Source organism: Sciurus vulgaris (assembly GCF_902686455.1).
Source record: "Sciurus vulgaris genome assembly, chromosome: 1".
NCBI classification, from domain to species: Eukaryota; Metazoa; Chordata; class Mammalia; order Rodentia; family Sciuridae; genus Sciurus; species Sciurus vulgaris.
The window spans coordinates 13,957,296-13,977,614 of NC_136461.1; the positions used below are offsets into that span (position 1 = coordinate 13,957,296).

The following is a 20,319-nucleotide window of genomic DNA, read 5'->3' on the forward strand; positions in this document are numbered from 1 at the left end:
TCCTCCTCCTGGGACCGGAGGCCAATCAGGCTGACCTGTGGCCACAGGGCCAGAGGACAAGAGAACAACCTAGTCACACAGCTGCTTTATAAGCCTTTAGTCACGGCGCGCTCGCCAACATACCCTTAGTGAAGCCACATGGCTGGACCCAAGAGGAAGAACTGCCAGGTCACAGGCAAGGGGTGTGGATGTGCGTGCGTGTGTGTGTGTGTCTGTGTGTGCATGTGTGTGTGTGTGTGTGTGTGTGTGTGTGTGTGTGTGCGGAGTGTGTGTGTGAAGAATTGGGGGTTTGATGCAATTTCCTGCTCTCGGTGAGGGATTGAAACAGGAAAGTAAAAGGCATTCCTAAGGATCTGGTGGTCAAGCACGTGATGTCTACCAGCTCACCTGCCCGCGAAGCCCGACTGCCCAGAGTCCCCTCCGGAACCAAGGCTGGGACTGTGCAGCCCTGCTCAGCATGTTCTGGGGAAGAGCCCACCCAGTCCCCGCGCCCACCTAGGCCTTCCCTGACCTTGCCGCCAGCCCTGGCCTGGTGGGGTCCCTGGAGACAGGACTTTGCTTCCCACCCTTGATGGCACCTTGCAGAGCTTGTCCAACTCAATGCTTCCCATCCTGCAGACAGAAGGGTGGCTGGGGAGAGGTGTTCCGGGAAGGAGGAGCCACCCCCGTCCTCCAGGGCCCCTGTTCCCCTCTGCACCACCTCCTCCTCTCTGCAGACCACCCACCTTGATTTCTCCAACTGCAGAATAAATGGAAAGGAGACTTAATTTCCCCAGAGGGCAACCCTGGGAGGAAGGAAACAGAAATAGCCTTGCCAGGCCAACTGGGTGACCTGGGGGAAGCCACTCCCCTTGAGGGATCTGTTTTCACACCTACGAAACAGTGATACTGGTCCAGGGACCGTTTAGAGCTTGTCTTAGCAAACACTCAGGGTGCTCACTAAGTGTCCTACCATCTTACGTGTTTTACAAACATGGCTCACTTTATGATCTTAACACCATCTCAAGACGTCACCATTTTAAAGAAGGGAGCCTGGGATCCAGAGAGGGCAAGACATTTCCCCAAGGACACACAGCTAGGGAATGACAGAGGCAGGGTTTGAACCCTAGAAATCCAGCACTAGAGTCCACATTTAACCACCATCTTTGGGGCTGCTTGTTTTCCTGTCCCCTGTAGATGTCTGCAAGTCCAGGTACTTGTCCTCTTGGAGTCATGCCTGTCTCGTGCCCTTTGGCTCCTTTGAATGGGTGTTGTGGGTCGAATTACGTCCCCCTAAAAAGGGATCTTCAGGCCTTACCCCTGGTACCTGTGGACGTGACCTCACTTGGAAGCAGGGCTTTGCAGAAGTTCTCCAGTTAAGACGAGGTCATGCTATAAGGATGGGCCCTGCTCGACATCTTTACGGGAGAACCGCAGCAGAGATCTGGAGACGGACACACAGGGACACAGAAACGGAGATGCACGTGAAAACAGGTGGATATCAGAGAGCGCGCCTCCGAGCCCAGGAATGGCAAGGATCGCCGGCGAGCACCAGCAGGAGGGACTCCGGCAGAGCCTCAGGGGCTGGGCCCCTGGTGCTCTGTGAGAGCCACCCTGCTACTGGCCATCTGTCCTGGGAGCCCCAGGAACGAACACGAGGGGTAGAAAAATCTCGAAGACTCCCAGAGCAGGCAGCTCTGGAAAGCAGCATCCTACTGTCCCCACCAGGTCCCCTGTCCAGTCTTCCCCATGGCCCTGTAGCCACTCAAGCAGGCTAAGGGCACTGTCCCACACAGTTCTGGTCCTCAAATGCGAACTCTGGGCTTGGGACGGCTGAGTAGAGGCCCATCGGTGGACGTGGAGCCCGGGTGGAGATCTTGAACTTCGTGGGGGCTGAAAGTCGGGCTTTGGGAGCTTTGGGGTGGCCAGGGCTTAGAATTTCAAGTGGATAATTGTCCACTGATTCCTGGTCCCTGTCCCCTGGGCCCTCTGAGCCCACAAGCTGCTAGTGGCCTCCCTAGGGTGCATGAGGCATGTGACATTCCTGCAAGGCACTGGACTTGGAGACCAACCCACGGGGACCAGAGTCGAACCCCACCAGTGCCCCTTCGTGTCAGTGGCTGCACCTCTCAGTCCCCACGCCCTGACATGCCCCTGACGCTGGGCAGCAATCAGGTTAAACCAGAGCTCAGGGAAGGCATGGGACAGGCCTCAGGAGCGCCGGGCGGAAGGAGAGCTGCCCGGGCACCAGGCCTCCTCCCTCCTGCCGGCCGCCTCAGGGGCTCAGCTCACCTTCCCCAGCCCCAACTGGAGCCTGGGGGTGGTGGGTCTGACCTGAGCGGAAGCCAGTTTGGCCGGGCGCCTTGCTCAGTCCTCTGAGAACGGGGCAGCTTCCGTTCTCCCACCGTCTTCCCACTCCATCGCTGACGGTGGTTTTGCTTCTCTCCGGAAGCTGCTCCCACACACCAGGGACTAAGAGGTAATTGGCAACTCCGGGTCAACTCCGAGAAGTTCCCCCAGGCCCTTCCTCCAGACTGCTCTCCAGAGTCCTTCTGCTGGGATCCCTCTAGCTGGCTGGCACCTACAAAGACAAACAGACCAGGGCATCAGGCCCCATGTTTAATGAAGGTCTGGGTGGGGGTGGGGTGGGGGGACTTGGAACCCAAGGTGGAATTCTTCTGGTTGGCTCCCCAGTGGTGGAATCATTGGTTCCTGGGCTTCGAGCTATGATCACAAGTCATCTGTTGCCCCAGGGGGTAGTTCTTGAACCCTCTGCTCCTTTCCCTCTAGCTTCTGCACACCATCCCTAGCGTACCCTCAGGCTTCACCCTCTAGGCAGAGAATCGAGAAAAGGGGTGGCTCATCTGTCCTGGGTATAGCCTGGAATATAGGGAAGGAGGCAGGGTAGAGAGGTAGAGTCAGATAGACAAGGGTTTTTGAATCTTGGTTCTTCCACTTACTGTGTACCCTTGGTCAAGTCACTTTACCTTTCTGATCTCATTCGTAAAATAAGTATAGCACCTATCTTTCGGTGTTTGGTATAGAACAAGCCAGTATGAAGTACCTGGCACACAATGACGTCAGTGAAAGACCAAAGGGATAGAATGGACCCTGTCTAAGGTTGGAATCTGGCACCCGTGAGCGCGAATCCCCGCTCTGCCATTCCTCAGCTGTGTGCCTTGAGCAAGTCACTCTCCCTCTCTGATCTGCAATTCTCGGTAACATGGGATGATAGCACTCCTCCTGTGTTTTGGTTTTGTTTTTAACAGTGGTTATGTGGGGGTGTGAGCGGCGGTCATTTGTCCCTCTGGTATCTCTGAGGCATCTGTCTTCTCAACTTTGAACCCTTCGACTTTAGACTTCAGATTCAGGTTTGGCAGTTCCACCTTGCTGGCCACTTGCCTCCAAACCTACTTGTCCTTGATCATGACAAGCCCCTGGACAGGCAGTCAGGAATGACACCTAAAAACCTAGAAATTCCCCTTTCAACTTGGGCACGACGGGGGCAGCCAGCCGGGGCTTGGGTGGCCCAGCAGGACCATCTGCCTGGTCACATCATGGTCTTTTGGGGGACAGTGGATTGACAGCTTCTATCACTTGGCTCAAAAATGGACTTGCGAGGGAACAGGGGGATCTGGAGGGCAGGACCCTGAGAGCCCCGCAGTTTGGGGCCCAGGGCAGGGCTGCCCGAAGGCCCCTGTCACAGGCAGGGCCCTGGCCTCCTCTCCAGCTAGCAGGGGCTGCTAAGTGACCTGGCTTCCTCCGGTGCTGAGAGGGGGAGGGAGGGGGACAGCACTGGCGGGGTGTGCGCAGGGGGTGATCGTCATGGTTACGCTCTGTGCTTCCTGCAGGCCACCTCAAGGGCCATGCAGTGGGGACACTGATCAAACCAGCCTGCAGGGCAGCGGTCGGGGCTTGGGCACTGGAGCCTGGGTACCCACCCCCGTGCCCCCTCCAGCAGCCCTGGGCGCAGGGGGGCCAACTGGCTGTGCAGAGGGGCCGCTTGGCTGCACACATGTTGCTTCTGGGGTGAGGGACAAGGAGGAGGCTGGGCCCGGCTGTCCTGAGCGCCGGAGCGTGTGCGTGAGCGGAGTTTGCGTGCCTCTGTGCCCAAGTGTGTGCCGCCAGCCTGAGCGTGCACCCTGCGCTCACACCGCGGGAGGGGCGGGTGCTCCAGCTACAAGTGAGGGAAGGCGACCACATGTTGCGCTCCCTCTCTTCCCCTCCCTCCCTCCCTCCCTCTCTCTCTCTGCTCCCCCTTCTCTCGCTCCCTCTTCTCCTGGTGTCTATTTCTCTGTTTCTGAGTCGCCTGCGTCTCTTCTCCCTGTCTCTCTGTCTCTCTCCCCACCCCCCACCCCCATCTCTGCCTCCCTACTCCGCCCTCTCTCAGCCTCCCATCCTGCCACCTGTTTCCACCACCTCCCTGTCCCCATCACCTCCGCTCTGTCCTCTAGGGCCCTGGGGCGCTCAGGAGCTCTGTGGCTGCCCACCCCGGCTGCCAGGCTCCTGCCCGCTGCCCTCCGGTGCCGGGAGAGACTGTCTCCCAGCCTCTGGCTGAGCGCGCACTCTTTCCGAGCCCCGCGTCCCCAGGCGCCTGCACGGTAAGGAGCCTCCGCGCAGAGAGGGGTCCGTGGTCGGGCGGTGGGAAGTGGCCAGGGGAGGGGGACTTGGTGCTGGGCGCAGTGTGGTGTCTGCCAACAACAAGCCCCTCCTGGAAGTCCCCTCCTATCCCTGCGGCAGTCCCAACTGTTCCACCCTAGTGCTCCAGCCGGCCCAACGGCCCAACGCAGGACCAGAGGAGGCAGGGGGGCGGCGGCCAGAACCTTCCTCCCCTCCTCCTCCTCCTGAAGAGCCCTGGGCCCCTTCCTGCCGCCCCTGCTCCCGGCCTGTCCCCCCTCACACCCTCCCTGCTCTGACTTAGTGGACAGAGCCCCTCCTCACTCTCTGCTGGACAGAAGGCTGCCCTGGGTTCACGAACCCAGCCAGGTCATGGGAACCAGGCAGAGGCCAAAGGGCACTGGGTGAGCCTCAGTCCTGTCCTGGCCCAGAGCTCAAGGCTCAAGGGCACAGGCTCCTGTGTTTGGCTGGGTTGGGAGTGAGGGCTGAACACACGTGTGTGGACGCGGGCGCGTGCGTGTAGATGTGTGCATGAGAAGTATTTGGGGGCATGGGGTGTCCCTGGAGGGTGGTGGGCATGCAGTGGGTGGTAGGGGACTGTGGTGTGTATGTAGAGACACGTTTGCATGCGCGGGATGCCCATGACCTGCTGACGGGACTTTAGAGTGTCGGGGTACGCACGTGTGTGCACGCGTGTTATGTGTGTGCACACAATCACCTGTGCAGGAGATTGTGGGTTGACACTGACCCCTGGGCTGCCGGGCGAGGCCTGACATGTGACTGCAGTGTCACCCAGCTTGGCTTCCATCCACCTCTGGGGAAGGTGCTTTGGCCATTCCTAATCCTACCCAAGTGATGATCCAGAGCCCAAGGTGGGGGACATGGTGCCCTTGGGGTCGACCTATGGACCCCACTGCTTTTCTGGTATGAGCGAGACCAAGGTTCCTGGCCCGGGGTGGCTTGGGCTCTGAGACTCCTCCCTAGCCCTGGCTGCAGGCGCTGAGAAGCTCAGCGGTCTGTGGCCTCACAGAATGTGTGACAACCAGCCCAAACCTGGGCCTGACAAAGCTCTCAGAAGGTTCTCTAGCCATCAGCCACAGGCGGTTGGTAAAGTTGCCACGGTTGGGGGTGCAGGGTAGAAGACAGGACTCAGAGAGACTGGGATCCACTCAGAGCTACCCCCAGCCCGGCACCCCTTGGGCCCAGGACAGACTCTCTGGCCCTCCCTGACCCGCCCCCTGCTGCTCCGCACCTTCCCTGGCTGACTGACCTCTCATCACCCTTAATGCTGGCTGTGGCTCCGTGGCAGGAGAGCTGCCTGGGGAGAGGGGACACGCTGGGGAAGGGGATTGCTGCTAGAGGCTGCCGGGGCTCAGGTCGGGGCCCTGGCCTTGGGCTCTTGCAGGCCCTGCCTGCTGACTCCCTCCAACTCAGCCTCCAGGCCTAGCGGGGCTGAGTGATTTCTCCAGGTCTCATCCCTGCTCCAGAAAGACGGGGAAAGGGACGTGGGCATTGCCAACGATATTCCTAGGGGGCTGAGAACAGCTGGGTGGGGCTGGTGGGCTGAGCATGACTCCAGGTCCCCAGGGGTGCACGAGCCCCCCATCCCACTGACTCCCTGTAAGAGCATGTGACTGTTCATGGGACCCAGCGGCAGCTGTGTCCCTACCCAGGGCTCTCCCTGGGCACTTGCCAGCAGCATGACCAAGGCATGAAAGCCAGTGGGTTCTTGGAGTCCTTAGGAAGAAGGGATGGAGATGAGGGGTGCTCGGCGTCGAGCTGAGAAGGCTTCCTGGAGGAGGTGAGGTTAGCGTGGGGACTTGGAGCAGGGACAGGCTGGGGTGTGAGCACAGGCAAGGTCAGGAGGGACAAGAGGTCTTGGTCAGCAGCTGTCCAGCAAATCAGTTGGAATGAAGAGACAGGCTAGGATGGGAATGGGGAAGGAAGGAACGCCGTTTGGTCACTGGTGCCCCTGGCTGCCAGGTGCTGGTCTGCCCTTGAGGAACTTGTGGTCTCCAGTGGGGCAGGACAGTAATTGGTTTCCCAAGCTTGTTTCAGCCAGTGCCCGCGAGACCGGCTATGGGATTTGAGATCCAAGAGGTGAGGGCCAAGGCTCTGAGATGGTCCGGGGCACAGAGGTGAGGGCCATGCCAGCGGTACACATTCACCAGCCGCCTGCCCGTGCACTGGGGCAGGGCGAGGGTAAACCTCCTTGGGACAGCAGAGAGTTGGCAGAGGAGGAAGTCCCAAGATGGACGCTGGAGGAATTTTTGCCTCAATTCCTGTCCCTTATCTCACTGTAGTTCCGACCCTGATCATGAACCTGTGAAAGTGACCAAGAATGCACAACTAGGTGGGGACAGGACCTGGTGTGACCCCTGCCTTGTGCCACCCCTTCCCATGTGTTCGATTTATCCCCACAACAGATGACGAAGGGGCTCCTGGAGATTGCCCAGAGCTGGGTTTAAGGGCACGGAGAGTGGCAGAGCCACTCACCAGGCCTGAGGCTGGACGTGTTGGAGGCTTGCCGGGCCTTCCCTGAGCCCCTGCCACAGGCTGGTGCACGAGACGAGCGCAGACGAGAAGGGCCTCTGGGCCTCCCCTGGAGGAGCCAGGAAGACCGCTCCACCCTCCCTGCCACAGAGTAGGGCTGAGCAACACTCTGTCCCAGGGGCTCAGAGGACCGTCAGGAATCACTCCGGGACGGGGCGGGACTTGAAAGGACACAGCAGGATAGGTAGGCCTAGGAGCACCAAGCTGGGAGGCAGGATGGGCCAGGGTCTGGAACTGGGGTTCCTAGGGTGAGGGTGGGATGGGGCTGACAGTCCCGGAGCAGGGAGGTCATCGGGACCCCAGGAAGACCCATGAAGGAGCCTGAGGAACTTCAGCTCTTGAATCTTCCCTGGGGCCTGGGGATCCCATGGGAGCCCGGGCTGTGAATGACAGTACAAAGCTCTTCCAAACTTCCTAATGCCACACGGGGGCCACTGGCCACAAGGCTCCTTGAGTAGGACCACCACGGAGACGGTGGCACACAGGGCCAGATCAGGCACCTGGAGCACAGAATAGTCTGGAATGGGGCCGTGGCTGTGAGCAGCTGCAGGACAGGGGTAGGTCCCCCTGTTCACCAAGTACCCCGTCCCTGCTCAGCCCCAGCAGGGGCGGCCTAGTCCCTAGCTGGGAGCACTCAGGGGGAGGCGGTAGGCTTTCGAAGTCGCCCCCAGAACGGAAGAGCGGTAATGAACTGGCCGCTTCTACACGTGGTTCCTTCATGAGTATGTGTTCGCTCAAGCCAGTGAAGCCCCGGCCCATCGCTCAGCATCTGCGTCCATTGCTCTCTCTGAATCACAGTCAGGGAACGGCAAGGCGCGGCCGAAATCTCGAGAAAGTCGTGGGATTCAATGAGGCCAAGCAAAGGGGACTCCGCAGGGTTCTTCTGACCCCACTCAATGTCTTAGCTGAATGAGGACCTGGCAGGCCAACTGGTAATGGAAGAAGAGGACATAGGCTACAGTGAGTTCGGGGTAGGAAACTTCAATCTTTATAACCCGATGGCGAAATGTGAAAGGAAGGGTCCATTTTGCCACCATACAATTTTGTTATAAAAAAAAAAATCATCCCCCTTTACCCATTTCATACTTGATTTGTTCTTCGTTCATTGACAGTTTTTGCCCATGATTATAATTCCAATTCGATATGAGATTCTGTCTTCATGTTTTTAGTTTCATATTTCAAAATAAAATTCCAGTTGAAAGCTTTTCTGCCCCAATTCCTGTGACACTGGTTCCTGTCCTGATCCTGTGGATCTACCTGGAGTGTCTCTCCCCACTCCAGTTATCGGAGGGATATGGTGGCAAACTTCCAGAGTCAGGGTTGAGTATTTGTGGTTTGCGAGTGAGCGAGCGAGTGAGTGCATGGCCACCGAGTCCCTTTCGATCCCTTGCTTGTGCTTGCCTACCTTACCTCAGGTCGTCCGTTCATTTATTCAACATGCAACGAGCGCCTGTCAATTCTGAGGTGCTCTCCTAAGCTCTGGGGATAAAACTGTTGATAAACTATCCAAAAGTCTCTGCCATTGGGCAGCTTATGTGCTAGTGGACCCCCTGCCAATCTCCCCTTCCTCCACCTCTGGCTCTCCTCCCAGTATTGTGGCTTCTGGGACCATCATCTTAGCTCAGGGAACCGAGCAGTCACGACTCCGCTAGCCAAGTTTGGTTCTGCCACAGTGACAACAGCAGAATCATTCCTGCTCTGTGCCCCAGCCGGTCACCCACGTCGTCACGTAACCCCACCACTCCAGATCCAGGCTAACAGAGGTTCCTGGTGACCATGGGCCTTCTGGTCACCGTGGCAGGAAACAGGACAAGACCAAGAACACATCCACCTTGAAAGCTTCCACACATTTCAGTGGCTGAAGTAAGACACCCATAAGGCCTTCAAGGGGACAGTGGCACGCAGCCTGCTGTCTGCTCAGAGGAGAATCTGGGAGATCTACCCGACAGCACGGCAATTACATGCAGACTTAGCCAAGAGAGGGGCATCAAAGCCCTTATCAGAATAAAAACAGGAAAAGGAGAGAGGGAAAAGGTCAGATTGGTTATGTCCCTTCCATGATCTTAGTCTCCAGCTGGGGCCACTAGGACTCGGTTCCAATCAGCAAATCAGAATCCCTTGTGGCCAGCAGATGCACTCTGCCTCTCCCAAACTCCAGCTTAGCAAAGCGCAGATTAGTTTTAACAGAGAAAGTTCTGGCCTGGGGGCTGGGATCCATTTGCTTCACTTGCCCTCTGAGCCTCAATCTCCTGGTCCTGAGAATGGGGACACATTATCTGACCCCCTCTTGGGCTTTCATTCATTCATGGATGAAAGTGCTCTGGTCCTAAGCAGCTTGGTACGGGGCCTGGCTGCTCACGGTTACTCCTTTGTGGCACAGTCGTGGATGTAAAGCAATAATGGTCGGGGGCTAGGCCCCTACAGTGGCTTTTAATTCAGTTACTTTCTGTTCTCTGAACTGTTGGCTTTGCTGAGATAGCGTGTTTCCAAGAGCATCCTCACAGGCCTTCTGGGAGGCCGGGGCTTGACCAGCTCTGTCCCCATCCCAAGGTCCTCCATGTGGAACAAAGCTGCCCACGCCCTGTATGTCAGCCAGGCCTGCTGCACTCACCGTGTGGTGCTGTGCAGCAGGTTCCACAGCTGTGCCCGTGTCGTTCAGAGGCACAGAGTGGAGCCCGGCCTTAAGATGAAGTCTGCTGGGGCTCTGGGGTCTGCGCAGGTGGCCTCTCTGAGCAGCCTCCCCCTCCCAGCATACTTGGACCCGCTTGCTTTAGCCTCCGTTGCTGACTGATTTGTACCTGAGGACTCCCAAGGACAGGACTTATCTCTTGCTCATGTGAATAAGGGACAGCGTTGCTGTGGCCTAGTGGTCAATGCAGAGGCACCAGAGGGACACTGCCAGCATCCAATTCCCAGACCATCTTTCTTAACCTCTGTGTCCACTCGGATCGTCCATAAAAAGATAAAAAGAAAAATTTTGCTTATGTGATCCTGAGGAATCAATGTGATAGCCACAGAACTTGCTTAGCACAGGACCTGACTCGATGACAGTCTGTTCAAAATATCAGGAGACTCTCAATCCTAAAATGTTACCTCCTGGGCCCCGTGGGCAGAGGGAATTCTGCATCCTGAAGACAGCTTCTCCGAGGTCTTCCATTTCTGATTAACCTTTGGCTGGCTCTGCACCAGCAAGGGACATTGCAACCCTTGTCTGAGTTTCCCTGAAGGACAGTGGGCCATGACACCCATTTTGAGGTTCCTCGTGTGTCCACCATGTTCTATTCGCCTCTTTGTTCAAACCATTTCCCAGTGGAGGGCACCCCCCCATGGGCTCATTCTGAGGGAGAGCAACTGTGTGATCAGCCACCTCTGCTAGATGCTTCCACCCCTGAACCCCTCTTGCAAGATACAGCAGAAGGACAGGAACCAGGAGATGCAGAAGCCCGCGGGTCACCCCAGCCAGTGTCAGGGGAACACCTCTAGCTCGTAGGTGCACTGACTGGGCCTTGGCACAGCCCTGGCTAGAAGGAGCAGGCAGCAGGTGACATGGTCACAGCAAGGTTCTGGGCCAGACTGCTTGTACCCAAATCCTGCCTCTACCATCACCTGGCTGTGTAACCTGGAGATTTCCCTAACCTGTGAGTCTTGGTTTTCTCCCCTATAAAGTGGGGATGATCTTCCCTAGAGGATCTTAGTGCGAGTTAAATGAGGTAAAGTGCCCGGCCCTTCAGAACAGCGCCCCTCTGAGGGCAGATGAGGTGGTCAACACGAAGCCCAGTTACCATGGGTGAGGAGCAGGGGAGTGGCTCAGGGCCGATCTCGCTCTGTCTCTCCAGCACTCCCTTGGACCCTGGGCTGTTGACTTGGGAGGGTGGTGTGGGATTCATCCTCCAGGTTCATGGCCTCTGATTGTTAGGTAAAGAGGTCAAGGCCCTGGGTGCAGCCAGGGAATCACCCTCTCTCAGCCACTCATTCTGCAAATAAACCTTAAGAGGGCAACAGATCCTGGGGTTTAAAAGCTCCATCTCCGAGTCCACATGTGAGGTATCATCTTGGGCAAGGGATGGAACCACACTAGGCCTCAGTTTCTCCATCTGCAAAATGGGGGCAATAGTCTTACAGACTTCATAGGACCGTCCTGAGGGCTGCCTGAACTAATTCATGAAGATGTAGACAACAACCAGCATATAATAATTGCTTAACATATGTCAGCTGGCTTGGGGTGTGGGGCTGTTTTGTTCCAACGGTTTCAGGTACTGTTCAAGGAACAAGGACAGCTTTGGTCTCTACCTGTCCTCGGGGCTTACACTCTCAGGGGCCTTGGGCAAAGAGAGACACCAATCCAGGGATTCACCAATCTTTATGCCACTCTCACTGCACTGTGTGCCAGGCCTGAGAGGCCTGAGACAGCAGGGTCCCCGTCTGGGGTTCACACAGAATGGGCAACTGAGCTGGCAGCCTGGGGACCTAATTTCCTGTCCAGTGCCCTTTGCCGCCCACATGGCCTCTCTGTGCCGAATGAAGGCACAGCATGTGCGGGGGAGCTGTCTCACAGCTTGGCACAAACAGATCTGAGCCCTAGAGGGAAGCTCGGGCGATGTTCTGCCAACACCTGGGCTGGGGCCCTGGGATGCCTGGGTGCAGATAAGAGGGCCGTGGGCAGCCATCACCGCTCTGTGGAGACGCTCAAAACCCAAGTGCCCAGATACCATCTAAGTAGATGGGCGAGGAAGACAAGGAGGGCACCCCAAAGATACGGGCAACTAAAGAAGCAGCCAAAGGCAGCATCCCACAGAAACCTGGCAAAGAAGCTATGTCTTTACCTGCCCCTTATGCAGAGGTGAAACTGAGTCTCAGGGACATTCCCAGCCCTGGAAAAGGAAGAGCAAAAATAGCTCCCTGTCCTTTCCTGACAGGGGTGCCTTAGGGGAGGACAGAGGTCAAGGGCCACTCTTCACTTCCCTAGGCACCCCAGTGTAAGAGGGCAGCTCTCGAGGCTAATCCAGGACAGCCTCTGCCCCATCCCCCATGAGCTCCCTCACAGACCGGCAGGGACTGGCTAGACATAGGGACAAGGCTGGAAGCCACAGAGGGAATCCATTGGCGCCTTTCAAGAGGCTGTGGGGTGCTGGCAGCTCAGCAGGTGAGCTCACCTTTAACCGCCCCCTGGAAGGTGAAGTAAACTGAATCCACATAGATGGAATCCAGTCTTCCCAGCGACCTGTGGGATCATTTCTGAGAGACCTTGAGTGAGCAGAGACTCTGATGCTGGAGCATCCCTGGGCCCCGGGGGACAGGCACCCTTCCTCCCACCTGCCTGCACCCTTCATCTGTCCCCTCCCCAATCTATACACAAGAAGCCCTTCTGAAGGCCTCCTTATGTGGAGTTTCCAAACTCAGAGGTGCCCATTTCTTCCTCTTCAGCGGGTCCCCTGGGGCTCTTAGCTAGAAACCCCTCAAAGCAGGGGCAGCCGGGCCTCCGCCTCCTTGGGGCTTATGGTCCTAGACGTCTGCACTCCAGGTCTCCCAAGCAGTGTGGGGGACCAAATGCTGAGGAGCCTCTTCTCCCAACCGCACCCCCACGGCAGCCACTCTGGGAAGGAAGCCTATAGGTTGGGGCTGAAACGGAGGGATTGCCCCACTAATAGATTCTTTAAAGAACCTACAGCTAAAGCCCCTTCCCGCCCCCTGACACCTTCTAGGCCATTCATTCTTTGCTCATTCAACAAATAGGACACATGCCATCCAGTCGTTGTTGAGCGTCAACGACTCTAGGGAGACAGAGTTCTTGCCGTGAATTCTAGAGGTGGGCAGGAGGGAAGCAGGACATGAGCCTGAGGGCAGGGGCCGTGTCCATCTTGTCCCTGATCATCCCAGGCCCTGCGTGGTGTTGCACACAGTCAGAACTCCAGGCTCCTGACACACCTGCCGACTGGTACCCAACACATGGGTAAGGAAGTGTGGCTCTGCTCGTAGGGGGCCGTCTGGGCAGTGCAGGACCCTGAGAAGGTTTCATGGAGGTGGTGGCCTTTGAGCTGGGCCTTGGAGGAGGACGGGAGAGGGGAGCAGTGGGGGAGCCCTCCCTGCGCAGCCAGCCACATCGGAAGAGGTGGTTTGGAGGAAGGGCAGGAGGTCCCCATGGGCTGGATCACGGGACACGCAGGAGGGGTGGGGTCAATCATGCATTTGTTACCCACATTGACTGGACGGGGGTCTGGGAATGTTTAGAACAAGGGGACCAGAATGTGGGGACCCCAGGGTTCTAGAAGTTTAGAACAATCAGACCAGATCCAGAGAATCCAGGACTCTGCCCCATCTGGGAGTGTTACTGTCGGTGTCTGGGTGGGGCTTTGTCTCCCAGTGGGGCCATGAAATCATGGACTTCCTAGAGGACCCCCGCCTGAGGTAAGCGGGTGTTCCACCTGCCCACCAGACTTGCCTGGTGGGCTCACTGTGCCTCACCTGGGCCTGGCTGAGCCCACTCGGCCTGAGGACCCCTGCTCTTTGGAGCAGGATCTGGGGAGATCTGGCCGGTATGAGGGGGAGAGGCTTCCAAAGTGACTTTCCAGGTGGAGGAGCAGAGCTACCCTGCTGCCTCTGGGACAGTCGTTGATTGGAGATGCGGGGGTGGGTCAGATTGCAGCTCTCAGGTCAGAGCTGAGTCCAGGGTCACTGAGGCCAGCTCCTGGGCCCTGCAGACCTGGAGAAACTGAACTCACTCAAGGCCACACAACACATAAAGAGCACAGCCCAGCAGAAAAGTGGGTCAATTACTCTGGAAGTGGCTATATTGGACCCTAACCCCAAGCAGAACTCCAGAGAGTGGGACCGGGCCACCACCCCCAGCAAGTTTCTGCCTTTCCAGTCTCTTTCTGAAAAGCAAATACCCTCTGGTCTCAGTGCCCCTCTTTTTGACCCAAGGACCCTGACATGGGCGTTCCCGACCCTGTCATGATGGCTGTGGACGGGCCGGTGCGGAGCCTGCTCCCTGCTCCTCCCACACATCCTTGCCTCCGGTGCTCAGCACAGGCTCTGGAGCAGCCTGGGAAGTACACGATCAGTTCCCATCAGCGTGGTCACTGGCCTGCTGCACAGCCCTGGGTCTGCCTTCCTGTAAAATGGGGTGGGTGTGAGCACCAGCAATGACCACCACAGGGACCCGGCAGGGGCCCCTTTTAGAGTTCCTCCTCTGAACTGAGCCCTGCGTGGGCAGCCAGGACACAGGCCAGGCGCGCATGACCAGCTCTCACGGAACTCCCAGCCCTGCGGGGGCCAAGCCATGGTGGAGGGCAGTCACGGCGCTCCGAAATGTGGTACGTGGTGGCCCAGGGCCCGCAGCTGTGGGAGCTCCGGACGGAGCATCTGATGAGCAGGGGCACTGAGCAAGACCCCCGGGGAGGCGGCTGCAGAAAGGCCCCTGGCATGACGAGCCGGACTCTGCAGAGAAGGGGGCAGCGCTTACCTGGGGAAGGCTCTGCGGTGGGAGAGAGCTGGTCCGCTCAGGGCATGGCAAGAGGGCCAGTGCATGGAGGGACCTGGACATGCAGGACATGGCAGGAAGTGGCCCTGGACAGAGACGGAGACTCAACGGGAAGAACCTGGAAGGCTAGGAGTTTGGCTCGTCCTGTTGGATGAAGCGATGGAAGCCGTTGAGTTGGGGGTAGAAGTGTGTGTGTGTGTGTGTGTGTGTGTGTGTGTGTGTGTGTGTGTGTCCACACATGCATGTGTGTAGTGCATGTGTCTGGTGACAGAGAGGACCAGAAAGAGAAGAGAGCAGCCTGGAGGTTGAGGGACCAGCGAGCAGGTGACCGGAGAGCCATGGAGAAGCGAGGGTGGAGGGAGGGGGATTCTAGGGCAGACGCATCAAGCTCAGGGGAACGCGCTGCAGGAGGCAGCGGGGCTCGTGGGCAGGCACACGGACCCTCAGCTCCCAGCCATTACTAGTGGCTTTATGGCCTGGTGCAAGTTTCCTCATTTCTGAGAGCCTTGGTGGGTTGCTTTTTTTTATTTTTTATTTTATTTTGTAGTTGTAGATGACCAGTATGCCTTTATTTTATTTGTTTTGTTTTTATGCAGTGCTAAGAATTGAACCCAGTGCTTCACACATGCTGGGCAAGTGCTCTACCACTGTGCTACAGTCCCAGCCCCAAGCCCTGGTGTTTTTACCTATAAAACAGGCAGAATAAGAGTGCCTGCCTCTGCCGATGTTTCAAAATCGTGTATGCAAAGCACGCGGGTGGGGGTCCATCCCTAGGGCACACATTTATTGAGCATCTACTAAATGCCTGGCGCTATTCTGTGGGTAGTGGACGTAGCAGTGAGCAAACTAAAATACGATCCCTGCTCTCTTGCGATCACACTCAGGAAGGCTGGGGACACCATCAACAAAGTCTGCCTGACGCGGTGGGGGTGAGGGGTGGTAAGGGAACAGTAAGGGAAGGATTGGGACGCTGTGGCTCGAGGGTGAGTGAGCAGCTGTGAGGTGGCGCAGCCACTGGTAGGGCCTGAGAACAAGGGCGTGAGAGTGGAAATGAAGCAAAGGTCACTGACAGGGGGGACCAGGGGCGAGCCCCCCAGGGAACCCACAGGGAGCTGCGCCCGGCAGGTGTGTCAGAGGGACAGAAGAGTCTTAGCCAGAGCAGCGACAAGGACCAAGAAGTCACCCGGCCGACCCCAAGGGGTGACAGGAATCAGCTGCACTTCCTGGAGAAGACTCGGGAGGCAGGGCCCCAGGCAAGGATGGAGAGATCCTCAGACAGGCACAGAGTGCGGGGCAGGGCGGTGGTCGCAGGGCACATGGAGATTTGGCAAGACAAGCAATGCCAGGGGCTGGCACGGGGGCCTAGGGTGGCAGAGCATCCCCATGGACTGAGGTCCAAGATGGGCAGGACCGACGAGCAGGTGGGGAAGGTGGACTGAGAACCCGGCTGACGAACGCTGAAGGGAGCCAAATGACTTCACCCTCAACCGTTCCTCTGACGCACCTCTGGGCCTGGTGGTCAGAGGACTTCTCTCCCTTCCCTGGACCAACCAACAGGAATCCCAGAAACCAGCAGCGTCACATTGCGATTACAGATGGATCCATTCATTCGACGACTCTGTATTCATCACCGACTATTAGTGCCAGCACGATTCAAGGCCCTTGGGATTAACCAGGCAGAGAATCAGGCCCCAGGCCCTGCCCTGGTGGAGGGCAGACATGAACAGCAACAAATATTGATACATGATGCTCTGGCAACAGGAGTGACGGGAAAACAACAGAGGAGAAGCAGGGGCGGTGCTGGAGGGGTCGCAAGGCTAAATCAGCTGTCAGAGGCCTCTCTGAGGATGTGCATTTGAGCAAAGACCAGAGGCGTAAGGGAGCAGGCCATGTGGCCATCTGGGAACAGTGTTTCCAACAGTGGGAACAGCCAGTGCAAATGGCCTGAGGCAGAGAGTTAAAGTGGAGATGTCAAGGGGGAGGGCAACAGGAAAGCCACTCAGGGGAACCTCAAGGGACATGGAGAGCATCAGAGGGCTTGAGCCATGGGGTCCCATGACCGGATCCTTGCCTTCAGAGGATCACTCTGTCTGCTCTCTTGGAAACAGACAGCAGGGGAACATTGGGTGGTAGCTGTGGAGGTGACAAGAAGAGGTCAGATTCTGAACCTACAGCTTTATTTGCTCTCTGTCTCTCCTACTAGCTCCTGTTCTCGCACCTGCCTTATCCTCCACGGGGTGCCCAGCACCAAATGTCCTTTAGTGTCCTCGGGAGCAGTGCACATTCATTCATTCACTTTATGGATATTAGTGAGCTGGGCATACACATAAATAATGTCCTGGCCAGAAGGATGGCAGCCATTGGGGAGTCACCATTTCTGGGCCTTCGGAAACCGTTGGTATTTCACAGGGACACCAGGAACCTCCCATGGGCTGTGTTGCACTCAGGCCCAGAACAGTCTGCAGTTCACCAGAGAAGCTCAGCCCAGTGCCCCAGATCGTTCCGTTCTTTCTCTGAGCCTCATAGAGAATAGGAAACAGAAGCCACCTTGAGACCCGGGACACCCTTCTTAAGAGTCCTCCCTCTGGCCTGCCCTGCTCCTCCCTGAGGCTACTCGAAGGCCCTGGCTCTTACGTCCCCCTCTGCTCCCTCAGCCCCAGCCCAATTTTGTCCCCTTTCTGCTTTCTCTCACCTCTCCAGCTGTTTTCCGGATTTGACATCCTGAAAGTCAAGGATCTGGGCAGACAGATTGTGTGGCAGACCACAGGAGGAGGTGAGGAAGGTCAATACATGATAATGCTGCTCCCGACACAGGTACCTGACACCAGACACAGCCCTAAGTCCAGGCTGTGGTCTCTCAGTGACCTGGGATGTGTCATGGACTCCACCCCTGCCCCTGGAGTTTCCTGTGGTCTTGGAGACCCTGGTGGGGAAGGATCCAGAAGGGAGGACACTCAGCATAATTACTCTGGTCTCCCTCTCCCACAGGGTGGCCCTGGGCTCTTCCAGGAGAGAATCCTACACTAGCATCCATACATCCTTCACACACCCCAACACACCTCCAGCACAGAACACATCTCTCGAGACCTCAGTGTCCTCCTCTGTGGAAGAATAACACTCGGGAAGGTTTCATGGGGATTGGATGAGACAGTGTATGCACCTGGCATGTTTTCACAGCTTAATAAACTCCAGCTGCCGTGACTATGTCTTTCCGTTCCTCTCAAATTTCCTCTAGAAATTTGCTAGACTGTAAACTCCCTGAGGTTGGGGCTGTGTCTTATCTTTGTATCTCCAGGAGCTAATTCAGGGCCTGGAATACAGTAGGCACTTATCAATGCTGGCGAGTATACATGAATGAGGCCCCCCAGGATTTAAAGCTTACTCCTGCCAAGAGGTTCTGACAGTCTTACAGGGTCAGCGAGAAGAGAAATTGGCCTTTGTTGTTAGACGTCTCTCATCCAAGCCCCACTCCCTGTGTTGGGGGACTGGGTTGGACAAGATGCCCTGGGCAAGACTCTAACCCATGATGGTCTGAAGCTTAAGTCCAAGTTCACTGCGTGTCTAGGGGCTGGTTCCCTGAGGCTGCATTCCCCAATCAGCATTCTGGTCAGCAGTGAACCGGGGCGAGGAGGAGGAGAGGGGGAGGGTGGGTAGCAGGAGATGTGGCTCCATCAGGAAATGAACTCCGCCATCTTGTTCTGCCCTCCGGAAGGAGCCAGGCTTTGCTCTGGCCTCCAGGACAGAAATCGCCTGAGAAAAGACACTGGGAATCCAGTGGCTCCCTCCGGGCTCTCTATCTTTCTCCAGTTATCAGTCAGCCTGTCAGGAGATAAGCAGAGCTGAGAGCTGTCTGGGCTGCAGCCACAGGGAGAACATAATTAAAGATACTGCTGGCTGGTGGGGGCTGGGGGAGCACCTGAGAATTTGGGCAGGGACGTGAAGAGGACCCGGAGGGAGAGAGCGTCCTTCCCAGAGAACGGGTAAACAGTGTTCGTCGGACAGCCTTACACATGGATGGCAGCCGGCGATCCGCCCAGGGGAGCTCCAGAGAGGAAACCAGAGAGCACCTGCCCTCGAACTTGTATTCCAGGCCCCTTGCGTGGCTGTGGTTCATACCCTCACCCTCAAAGGCACGTGGTTACTTGGGAGGGCATGGGGAGTCCAAGAGACCATTGGTACACTGGCCTGGCAACGCTCTGAAGCCCTTCGCGTTGGAAGGACGGAAGTCACCCCATCCTCCACCCATTCCGTCAGCTTCGAGGATCCAAAGAGCAAAAACAGATGTGATCCACACCCACATGTGTACCGCACAGGCTGCAGAGGCGGTGACGGATGTCAACCAAATAGCCTCACAGGGCATAAGAAATTGGTAGAAATATGCCGCAGAAGAGGGGCTGGGGAGATAGCTCAGTTGGTAGAGTGCTCGCCTCGCAAGGACAAGGCCCTGGGTTCAATCCCAGCACCGCAAAAAAAACAAAAGAGCAAACTGCCCCTGGGAGAGAGAAGCCCAAGGATGCTGGGCACAGGGGTCTGGCCTCCCTGCAGAGAACGCTTGGTGACACTGAAGAATGAGAAGGCTACTAGAGGAAAGTCGGGTGTGGGGCGAGCCTTCCAGGAAGTAGCAAGCGCAAAGCTGGAGAGAGCAGGAATGGAGCTACCAAGATGCAGCTGGCCGAGGGAGGGAGGCCATGACGGCCGAGGAGGCAGGAGGGGTGAGCAGGCCAGGCCCTGGGCCAGCCTCAGGGTCTTCGTCTGTTTGAAGAACACTAGGACCCCCATGGGTGGGCAAAGAGTGGGGAGGGCTTGTGTCCACTTCGTGTGCTGGAATGTTCCCTCCGGACACTGGGTGGGGAACGCACTCCAGAGGGGAGGGGCAGATTTAAGAGGCCCATAGGAGTTGCAGTCTAGGCAGAAATAGTGGTAGCCTCGGACCAGGGAGCTGGTGACAGAGAAGGACAAGTATTGACTAAGCAGGGGCATCTCCAGAGAGAAATCACGGGCCCTGGTGCTGGGTTGGAGGGTGGTAAGGCACAGTTGCCCCAGTGCCTCCCAGGGTTTTGGCCTGCACACCTGGGGGGACGGAGTCTTTGGAAGCACTCCTCCCACCCCTCCCAGCCGAGCTGTTGACTGTCGTGGGCAGCGCCAGTGCAGTCCAGGAGCCGGGACTTGGTGGGCGTTTTGCAGAGGAAAGTCTGAGGCTCAAGGGTCACGGGACTCACAAAGGGCTGAGGGGGGACTCACGGGGAGCACTCCAGGTTGAACGGGAAGCTACTCAGGCTCTAGCCTGACTGTGGAAGAATCCTAGCGGGCCTGGGTTCTCTACCTGTGAAACGGAAGGAGGAGAACGGCCACTCCTCTCGGGGGCCCTGAGTTGTCGTGGGCTCACGACTTGTGGGTCCTTGGGGAAACGGATATTGCTTTGACTCCCTGGGAGTCCGAGATGGGAAAACTGGGTTTGTGGAGGGTTGGGCCTGCCCCATCTCCTGCCTTTCCTGTCTCCTGCAGGCCCTGAAGGCTGAGTAGCTGGCGGGATGCCGGGCCTGCTGAACCGCCTAACAGGGGCCGCCCTGCCCCTCACCGCGTCTGATGTCACCTCCTTTGTCAGTGGTTATGCCTTGGGCCTGACCGCCTCCCTCACCTATGGCAACCTGGAAGCTCAGCCCTTCCAGGGTAAGAGCCCCCGGCGGGGT

At 57.3% G+C, this 20,319-nt stretch overlaps 1 protein-coding gene across 4 annotated transcripts in view; it reads left to right on the top strand.

The window, feature by feature from the left end:
* The first annotated feature begins 3,887 nt into the window (after window positions 1-3,887).
* VWA5B1 (von Willebrand factor A domain containing 5B1) overlaps window positions 3,888-20,319 on the top strand; it is a 53,219-nt gene continuing 36,787 nt past the window's right edge. For all 4 annotated transcript variants that reach the window (XR_013760341.1, XM_079118249.1, XM_079118251.1 and 1 more), the window contains exons 1-2: window positions 3,888-4,580; window positions 20,135-20,299. Coding sequence is in view for 3 of the 4 variants with exons in the window: in XM_079118249.1 (XP_078974375.1) it covers window positions 20,161-20,299 (139 nt within the window). In the remaining variant the exon portion in view is untranslated. The remainder of the gene's footprint in view (window positions 4,581-20,134; window positions 20,300-20,319) is intronic.